This window comes from Balaenoptera borealis, assembly GCF_965194805.1.
Source record: "Balaenoptera borealis genome assembly, chromosome: 1".
NCBI classification, from domain to species: Eukaryota; Metazoa; Chordata; class Mammalia; order Artiodactyla; family Balaenopteridae; genus Balaenoptera; species Balaenoptera borealis.
This window is the reverse complement of record NC_138860.1, coordinates 129,711,710-129,733,877: the sequence shown is the minus strand read 5'-3', so window position 1 is coordinate 129,733,877 and position 22,168 is coordinate 129,711,710. Positions and strand designations below refer to the sequence as shown.

Sequence of the window (22,168 nt, the reverse complement as noted above, 5' to 3'; positions counted from 1 at the left end):
TGAATGTTAAAGGAATACTAGCAAGTGGGGGACAAAGAGCTAGGTCAGGGAAGGCTTCCTGGAAGAGGTGATACTTGAGCTGAGATTATAAGCATAAATAGGAATTTGATGAATGAATGAGGTTGGTGAGAGAGAAAGAGTTCAAGGAAACAGAACATGGGCAAATTCATTGTGAGAAAAGACACAAGGGAGAGACTTAGTTATTGGAACATTGTAGCTACTGAGGGGCTATACCAGACCCTCATTTGAAACAAATTCATATTTAGATCTAAGACACTAACATCATGCTGCCTGGTCATTGTTTGCTAGGTTATCAACTTCACTTCTCATTCTTTGTCTTATGTCTGTCTTTGCTTCATTCCTTAAATTTGAAACACATTATTGTCTCCTGTGCATGTCTTCTTAGTCAAGACTCATAAAAATAGAAGAGGACAATGAAAACACTAGCCTATTGGAGATAGAGGGTGCTTGCTAGAAAACAGTGAGAAGTGGGAAAAAGTTCTGATAATTAGATGGAATCAGATTTTGGAAAGCTTTGGAAACCAGACTAGGGAATTTGGACATGAAATTAGACAATTATATTTTGTCTCTAAAGTAGTGAAAGATATGATAAAAGTAATTTTCTGGAAAGTTCATCAGAGTTTGGTATGAAGGATTTATTCACTTAAAGAATTGTATGTAGTTCCTGTGGTGAGGCAGGCACTGAATTATCTCATAGTGTGCACTGGAATAGCTAAGCATCGTTTCTTAGTGTAGGCTGTGTATTATATGCTCCACATTACCCTGGAATGTTTGTTAAAATGAAGACTCTGGGATCCTATTCTAAATCTACTGAATCAAAATCTCTGGGATGGAGCCTGGGACTTTGCATTTTAACGTGCACCCCAGGTGATTTGTGCCCAATAAAGACAGAGAACTAGTGGGGTGACACAGAAGCAAAAGACACTGAAGTCAGAGTCTCTAGCTGGGCTGCTATTGCAGTAGTAATCCAGTTGGTTACAACACAAAGACTACAATGGTTACCATGGGGATTCGGGAGCAGGGGTAAGTCTGAGAACTACTTCAAAGGAAACATAAGAGGAGCAGGGAAAAGACCGGATTTAGGAAGTGGATGAGAGGAAAGAGTCCAGGAGAACTGTCATCACTGCCTTCTGAGTGAAAGCTAGTGAGCAGAATACTTTTAAGCCCTTAGATATGAGGGACATTGTTGGCAGTGACAAACAAAGCTAACAGCTCTACAGTAAAATGAAGGTGCTTAAAAGAAGATAGGAAAATGGAAAAGAAAGATAGTTACAGAGAAAAAGAGTAACCTGCTCCACAAAACTGAGGGAGCTGGCAATTATAATACAGTAAACTTAATGTGCAAGAAGAAGTTGGCATAGATGCTCTTCTTACCTTCAAGGTGCTTGACAAAAGGAAGTGGGATCAGGGGAGGCAGACAGATGGCATAGGAGCTGAGCTCGAGGAGAGAGGGGAGAGGAGTCGGAGTTAAAAGCAAGAACATTTTGAATCCAGGGAAAGAAGAGAGATAATAAGTTTAGGAAGTTTTCAAAATAAGAGAGTTGTCATTTGCTACCAATTCTGAATAGGAAAGAAAACAGGAAATAGGGGGGCATGTAAGCAATATTTACATTGTTCTAATAGTTTTTAAGCTTTATAATATTGCCGCATGTAGATATAAAGATATAGAGACTTCGATATAGAGACAGGGGAAGAGAAAGTTAGTTGCATTTGTGACCTTTTTTCCCACTAGAAAATGTGAAATATTATAGTATTCTACACCATGATGTTATGCTTTCAACATTTTACTAGGATATCACTAATAATATTGAGTATACCTCTATCTTTCAAATAAGTGTGGCTTTGAATAAGAAATGCTTATTCTATTATGGCTTTTAAATCTAATATTTATAAAGACATTTCTCTCCTGTGCATAAGGAAGAATACTCACACCAAACAGTAGTGGCATGCCAAACTCAAGAGCTCAAGCCTTGAAAGCTTACATGCTAATGGGTTATTTAGTTTTCAAAATCTTAAGTTAATAACAATTGGCAATAAAGCTTGTTAATATTCCTTTTGTTCTCAAGCTATTGTGTTGATTTTGAAGTCCCATTTGTTCTAAAATGATTGAAGTCGAGATCTCCACCTAGTGGATTTATAGGATTTTACAGATTTTACAGAAATGGCCTACTACCTCTGGAAATCCTTAAATTTTTCTCTTAGAGAAATAACAGTTTTTAAAGACTTCTACTTAGGATCTAGCATAATTGTCAATAAAACAGTCTCAAATGGTTGAAATATGCCAATATGCATATCAGCTAGACTACAGTTAACAAACAAAGCTCAATTTTTATTTTCATACCATAATTAGGAAAACAGATCAGGCACAAGTATGAATATATAATCATCTATGTCAAAAGCAATATTGTAATACCACTAATTGAGATGTGTATAGTAATTTCCATAAAATAATCATCAAGTGTAAATCGGCTCAAGTACTTTTTTCTTATTTAATCTTTCATTTGCTTAAGGCTTTTTTTTTTAATGTTTGCTTTCTTTTCCAAGATGAGACACAACTCTTCTTTCCCATTTTCCCATTCCTTAGAGAAGCAAACTCAATTAATTGTGTCAAACATATCTCGTGGCTCTTTGATTTTTGCATTATATTCAACTGTGTACTTTTATTTTATTGATAACAAAGAGTTACTGAGGATTTTTCCTCCAAAATACTGCATTTGAAATGCATGCAAAGGCAAGGGAGTGTTTGTGTGTCCTTTTGAAGAAAGCTAAAGTAGAAAAGGATTATTATTTGAGTTATTTTGTTCACTTTGTTCTGCCCCTAAAGGTGATGAATTAACATATTCAGCAGATTGTGGACACAATGTAGGTTTAGGAGCGGAGTTTTCAGCTTCATTTATTCTTCTAAGAATTAGAGACACCTTATTTTCTGCCTCAAAACTAATGTCTTTTAACTCTGGTAATGTCTCCCCTGTCATTGCACCTTCTTTATGTGCACTGTTATCTTTATCTGTTTGAAAATCTTGAACTTCTCTCAAATCATGCATATTACTGTTAATTTTAAGATCTATTTCACTACAAGGTAGTCTATTTTTGGTTTCATGGGAACTCGTCATTCTCAAATCCTTAGCTGTAATAGTCGCCTCAACAGAGTTTGAATCATATAATATATGTTTTTCACATTTTCCATTTTCCCAAGTTTGTTGCTTTTCTTTTGTGGTGCCATTTAAGGTCATCTGTGTGGTCCTAATTAACATACTAGAATTTGCCTTGCTTTCTTCGAACATTTTTTTCTCTTCTTTCCCTACTAATTTTATCTCCAGTGCTTCAGCGCCATCATCTCTGGGCAATGCATTTGTGCTGTCAATTCCTTTTTCACTACTATTGGTTAGAGGCCAGATGGCTTGAGTACTAAGAGAGGTACTGATATCCTTGGGAAGCTCTCTTTTATTTTGGTATGGAATAGAATTTGTCTTCATAAATGTAAAGTTGCCCTTGGATTGTGTCCGGGAAATAGGAGAGGAATCATAAGTTTCTGTTTTAGGAAGTTTCTTTTCTACATCATTTCCCTCACCCATAACACAAATTTCCACAATTGGATGTGATATTTTGGGTTCTGTCATTAATGTTTTTTCTTCGTTTCCAAGTTGTTCGTGACTTGAGAGTTGCTCTACACGTTGTGAGGTTTGATTTTGATCTAAAGTATGTTCCTTGTAGGTTTCAGTCCCATGGATTTGATTCCCCAGGGACAAAGAAAACTGGTTTAGCTCACTGGTCTTTGATTTGTCCTGCTCCATGTGTTCAGTGGGCTCTGTCGCCCCTTGGTCAGTAGCCCCCCTAGAATGGTGGGATGGTAAAATATCCCTTCCTATGTTTTCGAAAGTCGCTGGTGAGTAACAAGGAATGCCCAGTGCAAGGTGAGCTGCACCTCCCACTTGCTCAGCTGAGACGGGAGAGTGTGACTGCCTGTGTTCAGTCACAGTGGGTGTTGGCTGAGGCAATGTTGATGGGTTTCCATCAGGAATATGACCAGTAGGGTGACAATTGCCTTCCATAGAGCTCTGGTTGGCCACTGACAAGTTGTCAGCACTGAAGAGAGGAGCCTTTTTAATGTTTTTTCTGTAATATGGGGTCTGCTTTGGGGCATGTTTGAGAGGCAGCCGTTTTGTAGTGAATCTAACATAGTTGTTACTCTCTGACTGTTGGTGAAAATCTGCAGGGGACACAAGGTTTATTTTGGCTTCTTTCTCAGAAACTTTGGAGAATTTATTAGAAGGTGACAACACTTGTCTGTGTTTCTTTGGGAATTCTGGCAACGATTTTTCTGGATGGACTCTAATTTTTCTAAAAGGGTTTAAATTTAATTTTATCCTTAAATTGTGTCCTTTAATTTTCCCTTTGAAGTCAGATTGATTGGTTCTCTTCTTTTGCAGAATCTGTGGATCAGTAAGCCATTTTCCTCCTTTGTTTCTCTCCTGAGGATTGCTACATTTTTTGAGATCCAAGTTAGTCAGGTGGTTACTTTGATTTTTCTGCTCTTTCCAATGGCTTGATGTTTTGGATGGCATCACCAAACTACTTTTTTCTACTAAATCAGGATGATGAAAGCTAACCCTCTTAGGGGAATATGTTTTCTTGATTTTTGTTGATAACCCCAATATCTCCATGTTGTCCTCACTCATGAGGAATTTTTCTATTGCTCTGTTAATTTGGATTTGCTCTTTCTTGGGCTTTGAAAGTTCTCGACGATTTGGCTTCCTTTCTTTCACATAATCTTGAAATTGATCACAGGGCACATATTTACAGATAAGACACCCGTTTGGCTGCAAATACCCAGGCCTGCTTCGTGTTAACAGCCCACAAGGATCATCATATTTTGATCTATGTTTTTGTAAGATTGTTTGTACAGAGTGTTCCTCAGGCTCACAAGGCTTGGATGATGAGTCTATAATAAAATGTCTCAGCCTGTGTGGTTGTAAGCCATTGTCTCCTTTTTCTATTGGAGGCTGCCATGATTCATTTGTTAAATGCTTTTCAAGACTTTCTCTTGCCAAGGCTGAAGCAGATGTTGCATATCTTCTACTAAATGTGTCACTGCTGATATCTGCTGAACAATAAATGCAGGAATTTAGCACTGAGCAGAGTTTTATTACTCCAACCAAACAGATGCTTAGAAGCCTTATGAAAGGTGCAAAAAGGACTCCTCTGATTATGGCAATTCTTGAAAATTTCCTAATTTTTAACCAAATCCTCAAGGGACATTTGGCAGTTTGGTGTGTTTGCAATGACACTCTTTACGGCCACATTTTAATCAGTTGTGATGCTGATGTAAAAGTTGTGGAATTAGAAATAAAAATATTCATAGTTGTAAATCTTTAGATTAGTTGTCCATGAGGTTAGCTTTAAATATGAATAATATCTAAATTCTTTCCAAGTGGCTAGAGTAATTTTTTTCTCAATTCATTTACCACTTGGGACTAAATATTAGGAAGAACATAATAAAATATTGAGTAATATGTAGGTTTCAAGCAGATGATAACCTCAACAATAACAGAGAGATACTTGTGATATTACTGGTTCCAATAAGGCAGAGTCCGTATCTGCTTTACTTGGCATCATTTAATATTCATTAAATATTTGTTAATTGAATATGTGTTTTGGACTATGGCCTGGTCTGTGTTGAAAGAATCTGTCTGAGACTTTTAAATGGTGCATGTTAATACAATATTTATTAATGATACATGTTAAATAATATTAGTGACAAAAATATTAGTAATATTTCACCATTAATTGAGCATAAGAGGTAGGCATTGTGTTAAATATTGTACATTCCTTTTTTCATTTAAGAGACCTGATCCCTTGGACAAGTCCTATTTTCCTAGCACATTTACAGAGGAAGAAACAAGTTTAGAGAGGTTGCATGTTTTCTCCCAGTCACATGTCCGCTAAATGATATGGCAGAATTTGACCCAGGTCTGTCTGTTACTAAACCCTATCCTCTTCCACAATGCATATTAAGTTTAAAATTACATCTTACCCGTGTACTTTTTCTTGTTTTGTGAAATTGGTTTATCCAAAGGAAGAAAGAAGTATTCGTTTCAGTGATAGAAAGAAAGAGGTGAAAAAAGCCCCAACTTGCATCCAGTTCTAATCTAAGATCTAACTTCAACTCTCTGAGTAACCTTGAAGAAGCCATTTACTCGCTGGAAATCAGGAGATTAGACAAGTGGGAACTTTATGTGGGTATAAAATTCTTCTGGGGAAAGAATTGCTAGCCTTTAACATATTCTAAGAGAGTTCTGTGGCTCAAAGATAAATATTAAAAGCTATTGGACTAGATCACCTCTAAAATCTCCTCTACCCCTGACATACTGTAATTCTATGTTTCCGAGTTAGAAGCCCTAATTAGAGTGATATTGCCTCTTACAGACTTCTATTCTGGAGCAGGTGTGGTCTTGAACGTTTTCTCTCCAATAACTGTCCTTTCCAGCTTCAGTACAATGCCTGGCATGTACAAAATTTCAAGTCTTTCTTAAAAGTAATTGTACTGATTTGACAAACCAGCATTTGTGTGAAACAAGAGACTGGGTTTTAAATGGTTAAGAGGCCACTTTCCCTTTAGTATAAGAGTTTTCCACAGAGAAGTGAAGGCTCTGGACAAAGCTAAAATGAAACATCTGCCTAAGGTATGATTCTATTGAAAGGCTAAGTGCTTATTGCTTTATAAAATAAAACCAATCTGATCGGGTTTCTATGGCAGCTGTTTTCTTCCTTGGCCATTCCTCTTTTCAGTCAAATCATCAGGCCCCCGAAACTGGTAAGATCTGAAGTCTGGGGGATGCAATGGCATAAATTCACATCCTGCTTTATACCACATATGGAATAACATACAGTTTCATTCTTTTCCAATTGTCCCCAAATCCATCCTTAGGGCCAGATCCCCATGGTAAGAATTTCTTGGGGCAGCACCTCTGTCATTCATATTCTGAGAGAAAGCTCGGCCTGTTGTAAACCAATTCAAATAAACGACAGGAACCTCCTTACAGAGCAGCTGTCAAAGGTTTCACTGTTGAGCCTGAAAGCATTGCCTTACCATTCAGGGAGAAAAAGGAAGACATTTAATTCATTGCCTCCACCTAAATATTGACATCACCCATGTACAGTGGGTAGATGTCACAGCCAGATTCACTTGGCTTCCAACATGGGACAATGAATTAAGTCCTGACTTTCCCTGAACTGGGAAGTTATCATCCCTGACAGCTCAGCAAGCAAAGTATGTGTCTTGACATCATTCCTGAAATGAATCACTAGCATTAGAAGGCCCATTCTTCTAACATGTCATGCTCTGGGAAGGTTGCTTACTGTAGAACTGGCATTAGACTCGAAGGATGTTGGAATAGAAGCCGATACTCAGCCTCCTATAAATCTTAACAGCACTATTGCTATTTAAAAGGCTTCTTAAAAACAAACAAACCAAAAAAAGCATTGTTAGGTGTTGGGTCACAAAATTCACTTGCCAATGGGCACAAGGTGTACTCTCAGCTCCTGAGGGTGGGAAGAGTCCATCTACACCTCACTCCATACGCACAAAGATACATGGCCAGTATCTTTAGGAGAGGAATAGGCTGGTGCCACCATGATTTTTACGGCATTTCTCTTTTGAGGAAATCAAAGGAGGCTACCCTTTCGAAGGGATTTAAACAGAGTGGGATTTTCTAAAACAAGACAACTCACCTATTGTTCTTGTTACATGCTGTGGCAGAGTTTGAGGTTGGACTTCCCCAGGCTCACGATTCCTCAGCTTTTCAGCTCTCTTTGGACAATATCTTGTAAGTAAGCTGGCTTCATTAAACGCTGCCATATTCCCAGGAGGCTCTGAACATCCTGACTGCAGCAGTCTGCCACCAAAGCAGAAGAAAGTGCTGTCTGCCCCATGGCCGTTCCCTTTCAGGTTTCTAAATGATCTGTCAAGGACTGTGGACTCAGAGGCCAGTACTGCTTGATGGCTGTTTTCCTGTAAGAGTGGCATTTCCTTTCTGGACCCCACAATGGACATGACCTTTATTTCGTTTTCCTGAGTTAAGTGGCAGTTACAGTATCCCTCAGCGTGGTAATTTCTTGCCTCATGATCACACGGGGATTCATCGAAGGTTCTGCAAGGAAGGTTTTCTGTGTGTTCATTTGCTTTGCCTTGTTGGAGTTTCCAGTTAAATACAACTAAACCTAGGCAAGTGAGACCAACAGCTCCTGTGACAAATAGAGAGACTATTAAAAGATAACATCATAGGAAGAAACATATAAATCATCAAATGTGAAATCCACAAATATCAAGGTTAATGGCTTAAAGGGTGTCGAAATGGGTGGGAAATCTATCACCACGTGGAAAAATATTAGTCCAGACAGAGGATATTTAATCAACATTGTTCCATTTTCCAATTTGGATCTTCCTTTGTATCGATTAAAAATTATAAGAAACAATACCATCTGGAATGTGTTTGACAGAAAAAGGGGTTTTTTTCATGGACTGAAATTCATTCAAGATAAAATAATTCCTGCAAAAAAAAATTCTTTTCTGCCTATGGGAAATGAAGCTTCCTATTTCTTAATCCCATAGTCAATAAAAATAGACCACATTTAGCATATACCCTGAAATTCTCATGTACAATAACCTCCTACTCCCCAAGAAAAAAAGATTCTACAAGCTATTGCCATATTTTAATCATCTCTAAAGATTCATCCCCTACCTCAGAATACATCATTGGCTTCTATTAGCATAAAGGTCAAACTCCTTGGCATTCAAGACTCAGTATAATCTTGCCATAACCTTCTTTCCTAGCCTCATTTTTTATTATTTCCCACATTCAAACGTTATGTTTCAAACTCTTCAATTCATTAGTCTTAAAATGTACTTCTAAGCCTTTGTGTATTCTCTCAATGATGCTTCTAATACTGTCTCCTATCTCTGCTTATTTGAATTTCATTTATCCTTTAAAATCTAAATCCTACCTCCCAATTTCTTGACACGTTTGTTATTTTTTTCCCATCTTGCAAAGATCACTCCCTTCTTTGAACTACCACAATAAAATTATTGACATCTAATCTCAGAATTCCTGGTACTGTCATTTCATGTTCTCTATAGGCTAGCTTATCCTCTAAATAACATCGTAAACGGCAGTGTTTCTCAAGCTCAAGTGCAGAGTCTAACCTGTTTCTACTTCACTGTTTCTCATCTTGACAAACAGCATCTTCAACCACATAGATGTTCATACCAAAGTCTCTGAGTTACACCCAACTCTCTCTCTGACACAGTGATTTCCTTTTTTCTTGGCACTTAAAACAGTATAAAATTATTGTGTTCACTTATTCATTTGCTTGTTCACTGTCTGTCCTCCCCTGCTAGAATTAAGCACTATGAGGAAATGGATCTTTTCAGTCTTATTTGATATTGTATCTCCAGTGCTCTCAACACTGGCACAGAGAAGGCATCCCAGAATTGTTTATTGAATATTCTTAAATAAACAGAAGGAATTCTGTTTATGAATCCTAATAATGAAAAGCACTGAGTGGTCTAATCTCACAAATCTCCAAAATGATGATCAGGAGGACATGGTGTCAGTATAGGCTGAGTTTGGAGTTCTGTGTTCTGAGTCCAGCTTTACCTATAACTTGCTGTGTGACCCTGGGCAAGTCAGTTGCCCTGGAAAACTCAGTTCCCCGACTCTGGAGATGAGGAAAGTGAATAAGATGATACCAGCATTCCAGACTCCTTGATTGCACTATGCCTGGTTCTCTCCACTGCAGACAACTTTAATGAAAATGTGATGATATTTTTTAAACTTGAAAGAAAAGAGAAGGGGTCAGGCATAGTTGTTTCATTTTTTTCTGTTAAAGATGAAGATTAACCAAATAGAATAGCAGTTTCTGGCAAAATCTGCCAACCTTTTTGTAGCTTACCAGATCGTAACTTTTTAAGCCCCATTTTTATTTCTTTGACAACAATACACTCTTGGAAAGTGCTATAACATATTGAAATAATGAAATCTCTATTAAAAACACAACGTTTTTTAAAAGTAGTGGCAAAAGTTAGATCAGAACATTTTAATTGCCAGATCCTAGAGTCTGGGTTTTTCCAAAGGTTTTGGTTTTTAAATGTTAAAAACATGAAAATAATAAAATTTTAGAAACATCTCTGTATCTCTTACATGGAGTAAGAAAACTCAGGATTCAAAGCTCTGTTCTGATACTTTTCTTGGGAACATTTTCTAACCTCTCTGAGCCTTAGTTTTCCTCCTCTATCAAACAGGAATAATTAATACCACTCAGAGATCAAGTGAGATAATATATGTGACATGTTTAATACAGTATTTTGATATAGTAAGATTCAGTGAATGGTCATTGTTATATGTTATTGTGGTTGTAATTGCTGCTGCTGCTGCTTTTTAGGCTTGGTATTGTCCTATTAGATCCTAAAAGCCTCAGCTGTTAGGAAAAATAATCCAAAACAAATCATTAAGAGAATACTTTGTATGGCTGATGCAGTTACTAAACCAAATAATAAAGGAAAGAAAGACCTAAATTTTCTTAAATGCATGAATCAGCCACTGAAATGAGAGTAGGCGTAATCTGATTATGGGATAAAGTTTCTCAGTAATTGTGTCCAAACCACGAGGAACCACTCACTCTCCCGCTATTGTTTGCTAGAGCTATGTCTGTGTCACATTACCACTCAGGTATGGTCACTTTCTATTACTGCAGAGAGCAAAAGCAGCAGATGAAGATCGTGGGTAGGCTGAACCTACTATCAAGAAGATGGCTGAATTTTCATTGCCATGGGCATTGTTGCAATTTTTAAAAAGTATCCTAAGAATATTTCTGAGTTGGAAAGACAACAAAAATGCAAAATTAATGATAAAAATCTCATTGAAGAATTGGAAATGTTACAGCTTCATGAAAGCTTTCTCTTTTTATCCTCCAGTTCACAGAATAGGAAGTGTCAAGAGGTTAGGGGCCAATTAGCCACTTATCAGTTTTAAATTCACTGAATATGATTTTACATATTCCTTGGAATTGTGATGATTTATCTATAGCCAAAGAAGAAATAGAATCAGAGGCCAAATTTTAGTTCTAAGTGTTTTTCCCACAATCTAGAGGGATAGATTATTGACCACACTTTCACTTCAGGAGGAGTAGCACCTTCGAAGGAGTAAATCGGTATCAAAAGTCAGAGCTGTTTTAAAGAGGAATCTCGCTTAAAAACAGCATCTTTAACAATTAATCAGTGAAAGGTACATTTTTATGGTAATTTCACAAACAATAACTTAACATGCATGTAATAATATTTATAATTTATCAGCATGTTAAGCTTCCTATCATTTTGACAAAGCCTTTGGAACCTTCCAGAATTTTTATCTATCTCTACACTAATGCAGAGTTGCTACTTGGCAAAATCTTTTCTAAAAATAGACATAAATGATACCTATAAGATACTAAGTATTCTAACACATTTAAGGAAAAACTCTCTGTTGCTCTAGTGCTTTTGTCTTTTGTGGTAAATTATTTCTTAGCACGTAAAATTACTGACATGGTTACACATTTTCTAAAACAATTTATCTTCCTGAGAGAATTCAAATTCACTTCCAAGTGAATTTGATTACTGCTGGTGGTAGTTTCACTGTCTAGACCTGACACTGGTCTCCATCTACCCTGATGAAAAGGAGCTAAAAATCTGATGTTCAAGTGATTCACTGGAAACCTGCTATGGAATAATGATTTATGGCACATATTCAAAGTATATCAGTTCAGTCCTGAGTGCTATTTGCAAGTCTCTGGTCCTCCAGTGTTGGGGAACCCCCCACAAACACACACATCCCCCACATACACACACTTCTCATCACCATGGCTACCCACAGGTGCAAAGGATTTCACCATGCACTGAAAGCATACAAACATCTAGATATCTTGACAAATCTCATGCATATTTGGTCTTTGACTAATGCCACAAAGCATCACATTACATCATTCATTCAGTGAGATGTAATGATAACTGATGCATAGTTTAAAAAATTTTTAAACTACCATAGAAAATTTAAAGGATTGAATAGTATCCTCTCCTTAGTCAGTTGGGGGGTGGGGTAATGCGCCAAGTTTGTGAACAAGTTAGACAAACAGAAATCTTAAAAGAATTCAAAACCCCCAAATAGAAGAAAACCAAGGCACGTAGCAGCTAAATCACTTGCCCAAGTCACACAGCAAGTAAGAGCAGAGCTAGGTTTCAAACCTGGATAATCTAACTGCGGAGCTCATGCTTGTATAAGCTGTATATATGCTCTTGTATAAGCTTATAGAGCTGGTATAAGCTCTATAGTATTTATACAAGCACTATAGAGCAGGATGCACCTGGTTGTCATAATAGCATCTCCCCCTGCACTTGGTAGAGCCCGCTGATTCTCACTCCACCACGGAGAAGCACACCGATGGGAGTGCCTTGAGGAAATAGACTATGTCTCATCACTTTCTTAAACCCTATCTCCCAGCATCTTAATGAATGTACCAGTACTGAAATATAGACCATTCCCTCATTACAGACGAGAAAACTGCAGTCTGAATAGCAGGTTAATGTACTCAAGATCACAGTGCTAGTTATACCAGAACTAGAGCTCTTGAATTCTGGTTCAAGGCCCTTTCCTCTATGTTAGACAGCTTCTTTGCAACAGGTAATTTTTGCAACCTATGCCAAATCAACTAACATCCTCCCACACTACTGACAACCTCTCCCTTCCACAAGCCCTGGAAAGGTTCCCCAGTTGCCTGAGAAAGGCATCATTTAGTGTACTTCAAGAATATGGAGAAAAGCTGGGCACACTTCTCCCTGTCATACCTGCAAAGCCAAGGACAGTCAGCAGGGCCACATCCTGCCCTGGGAAGAGGGGACTTCTGTCCTTTAGAGCCAGAGTGAGGTTGGAAGCCTTGGAATCGCAGTTAGTCTCGGACAGCCTTAGCACACCCTTTGCAGTGGCCACAGCCATGGTGGATGGCTGACAATTTAGGTCCTTGGCATTCCTGTGCGTGCGAGCAGAAGACTTTACGTAGTTTCTTAAGAACCAGGCAAGGGGGGTAGAGATCACAAGTGCAGCTCCACTGGTTCTTATCTAAGCTCAGAAGGATTAACTGCTTCAGTGGAGTAAAAACATCCGGCAGGACTACTTCCTATAGTCGAGGCAGGGGCCGGAAGACATCTTTCCCAATGTAGGAAATACAATTGTTAGATAAAACCAGATGCCTGAGACTGTGGAGATCTGTGCCTCCCAAAGAACTGTCTGTCAGTTTAGTGACCTGATTCCCATCCAGCTGGAGCCGGCTCAGGCCCCTGGTGTTTCGGAACCAAGACCCTTGCAGGGCACGGAGAGCGTTATTGCTAAGCGCCAGCACCTGCAGACTGCGAAGCTTGCTGAAGCTGTGATCGGTAAGCGAAGAGCTGGATATTTGGTTGTGCTCCAGCAACGACGTCCGCAACTTTGAAAGGGTGTGCAGGGCGTCTTCCCGAACATCCTCGATGCCATTTCTGCTCAAGGAGAGCAGAGCAAGATTAAACAAGAGGGACAGATTTGTGCTCTCTATAGAGGAGAGATACCCATCAGTGATGATTAAAACCCTCGTGGTCACAGGGGCTGCTGTGGAGAAGAAAAGCACAGACTAGAAGCGAGTACACACACGTGGGAGGGGAGCACAGTGGAGAGCAGAGATAATCAATACCCTCTGAGCACAATCGTATCACCTGGGTAAGAACAATAAACAAAATGAAAATGACTCTCTGATTTCTCAGTTTAAGGGGAAGGTGGCTCTTTATCAGAATGATGGATTTTTATATTCTTTGTTACCATGACATGTTTATTTGAGAAACACAAACCCATCTGTTCCTTTAGATGTCAGATTTAATTCATTGTTTCGGATTATCATCATTGATGTTTTTTTGAAAGTGGCTTTTCAGGCTTTCTCTCTGTGAGGCTGTGTACTGACCTGCTCCAGCCCTGCTGGCCCAAGACAGATTCACTCAAGAGCCGAGCCTGTGTCTGAGCTCCCTAACCAGTTTTCCACAAGCAATGTATACTTATGCTGTGAAGCCAATCATCTTTTCTCTCAAACATAAAGGTGTGGATTGGGGTGGGAGAAGTGAGAAGTACCGTTGGTTTCTGCTTTTTAGCTCCAGGCTAAAAGTTGGCAACTTGGTAAGGATCGGTGTTCTCTCCAGACAACCTGAGGATCTGTCAGTGGGGTTCTCATTATAGTCTGGGCCATCTTGGCCTCCTGTCTAATATCTGTTCCCTCCAAGGAAGTCCATCATGTGATGACAGGTGGTACTCAGGGCTTCCAACTGTTAAATCCCTTCACCATAATCACCCCAGAGCTATCACTGCTCTGTCATTAGAAATCAAAGCGTTTTAACTCGATAAAGATGTATTATAATCAGGAGTTATTGTAACACATCTTTATCATGCTAAAATTGTTTTGACTGCAAATGACAGTGTCATAAGGATGGAAGAGTCCATTGTCCCTGGGAGGTCTACAGGTGATATTAGAACAATCAACCATGGGGGAAGCAAATCACAATTCCCTTATGAAATTCAGACTACATCACTGAAACAAAGAGATTAAAAAAATGTAAAAGACAAAGGATTTCCACAGTGCCTCTTTTGGAAGAATTGCTCCCATCTCCGTAGCACGAGCAAGCTTAAGTCATGGGGTTTTTGTTTGGGGGTGTTATTTTTTTTAGTATTTATTACTGATTATTTGAATTCTATTAATTCTATTAATTCTAACCAGTTTGGCATTTTTTTCCTTTCATTGTTTTTCATATGGGCTGAGGGAGTTTTGTTTTTAAGGATCCTCAGTCCTCTAGAGATTTCTGACTCTGAGGGAGCAGGCAATTGTTTCTGTCAATTACTTCTTGTCTAGGACCAGACAGGCTCCACTTGCAAATCATCCATTTGTCTCTGTGTTTATGAAATCTAACTTCACAAATGTGACACTTTGTAAATGAGAAGGAGTATATAGAGGTGCAGCAATGTAGATGAGCAATATTTGTTTCTTAAAAACATCAGCTATCTCTGATCAAAAAAAAAAAAATGTAGTGAAGTCAGATCTATTTGAGAGGATGGGAGTTTAGTGTTAAGTGTTTTCTATACAGATTGGAGACAGTATACAACCAACTAGCCTTGAAACTGTCTCTCTCCTGTCAGGAATGACAATGCCATCTACCTCTTAATTCTCATGGGGTCATAGGATTTTAGAAATGAAAGAACTCATTTTCTTCCACTCGATCTTAGATTTGTTTCTGAAATTTTTCCATTGGCACGGTTTATAGCTTGTTTATCTCTTCTTGGATATCAGGATGTAAATCACATTCTCCTCAAATTTGTTAATAAGGTGTCTTATTAAATTGTTGACTTAAGCAAGCAATATGTAATGAATACAGGCAGTGTATCTTGTTAGCATTTCTACAGCTCATTTACTACCAATAAAAAAAGACTACACTTTCAAAATTAGATGCACTTTGATAATAATCTGTTTTGTTGGTACATCACTTAATCTTACTAATGCTGAACAATTGCAGTTCAGGTTCCTGATTCATTGATATTTCTTCCAGCCTGTGGTAGGTTTCAAATCTGCACAAAGTGTGGACAAAATATAATTAAAGTGATCTATTTTTTTCTTTTATTAAAAAAAGTGTGTAACAATAAAATGGTGGTATTCTTTTATAAGAGCAAAATATCTCAGTTACCTCTGAAGGTCTTAAAATAGTTTTGGTTGAGACCACCAGGGACGAACAGGAAAATAAAATAATATTATCAGTCTTTAGTCAGTAAAGAAAGCTTGCTCTTTAAAAGTTTACCTCTTTCAGGCTGGGCCGAGAGATCAGTCAGTACAAAGAAAGGCATAGAAATGAATTTGTCAGGTACACTGAACACAGCTTTTTAGAGTTACTGGTTTTATTACCTACTATATAGGTTATCTGGTGACAGAGGGTTACATCTTTGGCGCACACCACACATGATATAGGGCAGGCCGCCACCAACCGCAGCATAATGGCAAAGAGATGAGCCATCCACCTGAAAGGAAAGTAGAGGGCAATGCACATCATAATGTTGGCATTTATTATCCAGGGATTTCAGTATATTCAGCTCATGAGGCATTTTGGTGATTTCTGCTTTTTAATGGGCATTTTAGGTTCTCACATGATGCTAGATAAATGGCTGAAATCCTTAATTTGAATAGAATTTAAATTGAGCCATTATAAGGAACAAGGATATAGTGTGCAGCACAGAGAAATATGGCCATGATTTGTAATAACTTTAAATGGAGTAAAATCTATAAAAATATTGAATCACTATGTTGTACACCTAAAACTAATATAATATTTTAAATCAGCTATGCTTCAACAAATATATATGTATACCCACAATAAACAAAAAAACAAACTGAACTTTTAAAGCATTTGACCATAAATTCAGAGAACTCACATCTAAGGCACAGCCATTAATATAGATTATTAAAAAATTAAGTTACTTTGTAAAACACTTGATAGTTTGTTGAGCTTTTGCAAATACATTACCTTATTTAATTCTTTTAATTTGGGAACTCAATTTGAGGCTGAGAAAACTGAAGTTCAGAATGGTTAATAAACCATCCAAAGTCACATAGCTATTAGGTATTTAACACCAAGTCTTTTAACTCCAAATCCAGTGTTCTTTCTATGCAGAACCTAATCTCAGGCACTGAAACATATATTTACAATGAAATTATTCTTCACAGATAGAGAGGGAGAATGAAGGAGCATTAAGATCACAAGCTCTACCTAGCTTTGAATTCAGCTCTCCTATTTACTGACTATACTATCTTAGATAAATTATTTAATTTTTCTTATTTTTTTCCTTTTCATGTTTAAAATAGAAATAGTAAATGCCTACATTACAGAGCATTATGAGTTAGATAAAATGTTCTAAGTGTTTAGTAAGTATCATATTTTTACCATTATTTCAGCCCTCCAATGAAATATTAACCCCGTTTTGGATTAATGTTCAAAAAAAGGCCATTCATTTATAATGTATTCCCTGATTGGTTAAAAAAAAAAAACTTAAAGCAAATTATAATAAAAACCTTCTACCCATACAAAAAATAGTTTGAAAATAAAATAAAATGTAAAAAAACATAAAACTATTAATTCTATCATTCTTTCAACACGTATTTATTGAATACCTTCTGTGCACCAGGCATTGCTGAAGGCACTGGGGATAGAATAGCGAGTGATAAATTCCTGCCCTCATTGGATGGACATGCTACGAAGGGATGTAAACAATAAACAAAAAATATGAAAATATGTATTAAGTCATCTGGTGATAAGTTCTATGGAATAAATAGGGCAAATATGGTGACAAGAAAAAACTGATAAAGTAACATTTGAACAAAGACCTGGGAAAGGTGAAGGTGCTGGTCAGTCCAGGTGGGAAGAATGGTAAATGCAAAGTCCCTGAAGGCATGTGTGCTCTCAGCCTGAGGAGGTCAGCGTGGCCTGCTACACAAGAGGAAGAGGAAGCCAGGAAATAACAGGGGCAGGCTGTGCGTGCCTTGGAGATGAATGCAAGAGCTTTGGGTTTTTATCCATATAAGATGAGAGTAATTGGAGGCTTTTGTGAGTGGCATTACTTCATCTGTAGCACATTTTTAAATAATTATTTTGGCTACTGTGTTCATTACTATAGCTTTGTAATACAGTTTGAAATCAGGGAGCATGATGCCTTCAGCTGTGTTCTTTCTCAATATTGCTTCAGCTTTTGGAGTCTTTTGTGGTTCCATAATATTTTTAGGATTGTTTGTTCTATTTCTGTGAAAAATGCCATTGGAATTTTGATGGAGATTACATTGAATCTGTAGATTGCCTTGGGTAGTATGAACATTTCAACATTATTAATTCTTCCAATCCATGGTCATGGGACATCTTTCCATTTATGTGTGTCTTCTTCCATTTCTTTCCTCAATATTTTATAGTTTTCAGTGTACAGGTCTTTCACCTCCTTGGTTAAATTTACTTTAAGGTATTTCATTCTTTTTGATGCAATTGTAAATGGGATTGTTTTCTTCATTTCTCTTTCTGATAGCTTGTTAACAGTGTACAGAAATACAACAAGATCTTTGTATATTGATTTTGTATCCCTGCAACTTTACTGAATTTGTTTATTAGTTCTAACAGTTTTTTGGTGGAATCTTTAGGGTTTTCTATAACAACTCATCCACATACAGTGAGTATTATTTCTTCCTTTCCAAGTTGGATGCCTCTTATTTCTTTTTTCTTGCCTAATTGCTATGACTAGGACTTCTATTCTAATATTATATTGAATGAGAGTGGGCATCCTTGTCTTATTCCTAATCTTAAAGGAAAATCTTTCAGTATTTCACTATTGAGTATGATGGTAGCTGTGGATTGGCTACCGTGTTGGGAACATACTTTTAATAGGCAAAGAATAGTAGCAGCAAAACTAGTTAGAAGGAAACTATAATAATACAAGCAAAAAATGATGGTGGTTTAGACAAGGATGAGAGGTAGTCAGATTCTATATAATTTTTTATTATCATGATGCAATTTAATGTAACAAATTTGAGCTCAACTAAGCTATCCTGTGCAGTGGAACATGCTAGGTATACAGGAGTAAACAGACTTTGCTTACCCTCAAATCATGTTCCAGCTAGTGATATACACATGTAAATAGCTAGTTGTAACACAAGAAAGAACGAAATAAATCTAAATAATAGTGAAAAATTATTTTGCGAAATCCTTGGACACTTTAAAAAGGATGTGTCTTGTGAGTTGAGCTTGAAGAGGGCAGAGGGTTTCCACAGGCAGGAATAAGAGTTAGATAATTCAGACTGAAAAAATAGTAAGAACAATGTCCTGCATTGAGCAAAAGATCTAATCTCAGTTCACTTCTTTTAGCCTACCTGGGCTGCTTAGAGTCTGCCCTATGCATATGTGGTTCAGAGGTCAGCCAGAGAATTAGGCAGAGTTTATATGCATATTCTGGGGCTCCCTCTCCCAGACCCCTTTCTTCTAGGATTTCCCCTCATTTTCTAGTGCTTACGTGTGATAAGCAGGATTCTAGGATGGCTCCCAAGATTCCTTCCACTTTTTTCCAGGAATACCCCCTACGTTTGAGTTTGGACAAAACCTATGAATATGATGAGATATTACTCCCATAATTATGTTTCCTCATATGGCAAGACAGAGATTATTCTGTGTAGGTATGACCTAATCAGATGAGCCCTTTAAAAGCAAAGAATATTTCTCCAGTTGGTCACAGGGGAAAAAAGTTTAGAGAAACATGCCCTTGCTGGCCAGAAAGAAAGCAAATGGCTATTTTGTGAACTGCTTATAGGAGCCATGTGGCAAGGAACTGTGGGCATCCTCTAGAAGCTGAGAGTCATCCCTGAACAACAGTTGGCAAGAAAACAGGGACCTGAAGGAAATGAATTCTTCCAGTACCAGTGAGCTTGGAAGAGGCCCCTGAGCCTCAGATGAGAATCACAGAGTGAACTAACACCATGATTTTAATCGGTGAGGCCCTGAGCAAGGGACCCAGTTAACCTGTACTAGACTCTGACCCACGGAAACTGTGAGATAATAAATGGGTATTGTTTTAAACCACTTGTGATCATTTGTTACAAAGCCATAGCTAATTCACTCTACGCTAGATGCCCTGAATTCTATCCTCGGGTTCTTCAAGCAGGCAAAACTGCAGTCTTGCCACCATCAGAATTTAATTGCTCCCTAAGATGCAGATGGGGCCTACCCTTAGGGTAAATGTTGTAAAAAAAAAAAAAGAAAGAAAAAGATAAGAAACTTATCCTATGCCCTTCCTTTCTTCTGTGACTCCCCTCCAAAATCTACCTGCTCCTGTTCACTCTCTGTTGCTTTCAGGTCACCATCTTTTACATTTTATCCAGAGTTTACAGTTGTTATCTGGGGGAGGGTTGATCCAATATAAATGCAGTTTGTTCATTCAGATTCTAGATACATTTTGAAGGCAGAATGATTATGATTTGCTGGTGGATTAGAAGCAAGAGTATGACAAAGAGAGAATTCAGAGATTATCCTGTGGTTTTTGGAAGCAGAAAGGATAGAGTTACCATTTACTGAAGCAGAGAAGACTATAAATGCAAGAAGTTGCATATGTGAGTTAAGAGCTCAAGAAAGAGTACTAAGCTAGGTATAGATATTTGGAAGTTGTTTTTTAAAGCCATGAGACTGAATTAAATCTTCAACAAATTAAATAGAGAAGAGACCCAAAGACTGAGGCCTGGTGCAATTTAAAATTTAAAGATAAAGAGGAGAAGTGAAATCTAAAGAGAAGACTGAGAAATAGCAAGTAATAGTGAAGAAAAATAATGAGAAAATAGTGACCTGAAGTCCAGTTGAAGAATGTTTCAGGGACAAAAGAATGATTATTTGCATTTAATGCTGTGCCAAGTAAGATGGATTTAGCAATGAGGAGGTAAATCTGTATCCTTGACAAGAGCAGTTTCAGCAGATTGTTATAGAAGAAAACCTGATTGGGATGGAGGACAGATGGAAGGAGAATAAGAGTCTGCAAATTTAGGCAACTCTTTAGAGCAATTTTGGTGAACAGAGAAATGGAGTAGTAGCTTGAGGAAGAAGTAGAGTCGAGAGTTTTATTTTGTTGTTGTTTATTTGTTTTTAAGATGAGAGAATTTATATGTCTGTATGTTGATGGGATTAAACAATAGAAAGGGAACGCTGATGATGCAAAAAATAGAAGAGAGAATTATTGTTAGAGCAATGTCCTTGAGTAGATTAGCAAGGATAAGATCTAGTACACAGTGAAGGAATTGCCCTCGGATAGAATCAGGCAAAGTTCATCTGTAGAAAAGGGAGTGAAGGCAGATGATGTGAGTTTAGATATAGGTGGGTGGTTGAAGTATTAGTGGGAACTAGAGGTTTGTGGAAAGAGGAGAAGGTGCAAAATAGCCATTTAGAGAGTGAGAGAGAGTGAGCTAGGAATACAAAATAGCCTCTCTAAACAGTACTGAGGGTCCACTTCAGGTTAGAGGGTCATAATTTTGAAATAAGACCCGTCCGGATGGATTTAATCAAGACTAGGATTTTTCCAAATGTGTACAAAATTCATGATAGGGCAAGGGAGTTGAGGCTATGTGGAACGGAGTGAATATGATTGCCAGTGTAATCTAAGCTAAATCAGGGAGGAAATAAGGTGACTGGATGATAGTGAAAAGATGGTAACAGGAACAAAAAATAGGGGAGACATCGGATGATAGACAAAAAGATAGATAGAACAATAGTAGCAAAAACATGGTTTTTAAGGCTGAGTGATATATATATACACGGGGGTTTATTGCACTATTTTCCTCTACTTCAGGGTATATTTGAAAATCTTCACAATGCAAAGCAGGGTCTTCTTAAGTGGTAAGATGGTTTATGCGGTCGAAGTTGTTGGAGTCGGAGCTCGGGACGAAGTGAGTTGGATAGAGAGGAGGTAGAGCCCCGAGGGCCATCTGACGGAAACTGTGAGGATGGAGAGCACGGAGGAGTTGCAGGCGTCGCTGGTAACAGGGCCTAGGGTATGAATGACCGGGGAGCTAAGTGACCAAGGGAAGGTGGAGGATAAGAGCATTGCAGAAGAGGAGACAAAGGAACCCAGAGGTCAGGCCACCTTAATGCTTATTTGCATGGACAATAAAAGCACTGAGAGTAGTGCTAGAGAGCATGACAGTGAGCCAGACGCAACACCTTCAGAGAAAGGAGAGGGACTCTGGGGAAAAGCTTGACAAACTGGTGGAGTTTCCAGGAGAAACCATTTGGAAGTTACAATGTCATTGAGAAAGACGCCCCCCCCCCCTCCCGCTTACCCCCAGTACCATCCCCACACACCTAGAAGTACAGAAATATGTGAGAGAAAAGAGCTTCCTCTTGAGAGAGCTCTGGGGCAAGTAGTGTCCTCAGGGGAGGGCTAGATATTAAGGGAGAAATTGTTCTACTAAGAATCTAAATTAGTTGGTTACTGCACCTGAATGTTAAATTGGGCTATCCACCTCCTGGCAGTGAAAGTTTCATAAAGGGAGAAAT

General features: G+C 38.0%; 2 protein-coding genes across 6 annotated transcripts in view; one reads left to right on the top strand and one right to left on the bottom strand.

The window, feature by feature from the left end:
* LOC309611110 (serine/threonine-protein kinase TNNI3K) overlaps positions 1–22,168 on the top strand; it is a 321,731-nt gene that overhangs the window by 237,282 nt on the left and 62,281 nt on the right. The gene's annotated exons all lie outside the window — the stretch shown is intronic.
* On the bottom strand, positions 1,057–21,875 carry LRRC53 (leucine rich repeat containing 53). Its single transcript, XM_082356059.1, is given in 6 exon segments — positions 1,057–5,122; positions 7,753–8,265; positions 12,896–13,133; positions 13,135–13,224; positions 13,228–13,688; positions 16,012–21,875. Coding segments are annotated over 6 exon segments (3,783 nt in total). The 5' UTR covers positions 16,157–21,875; the 3' UTR covers positions 1,057–2,786.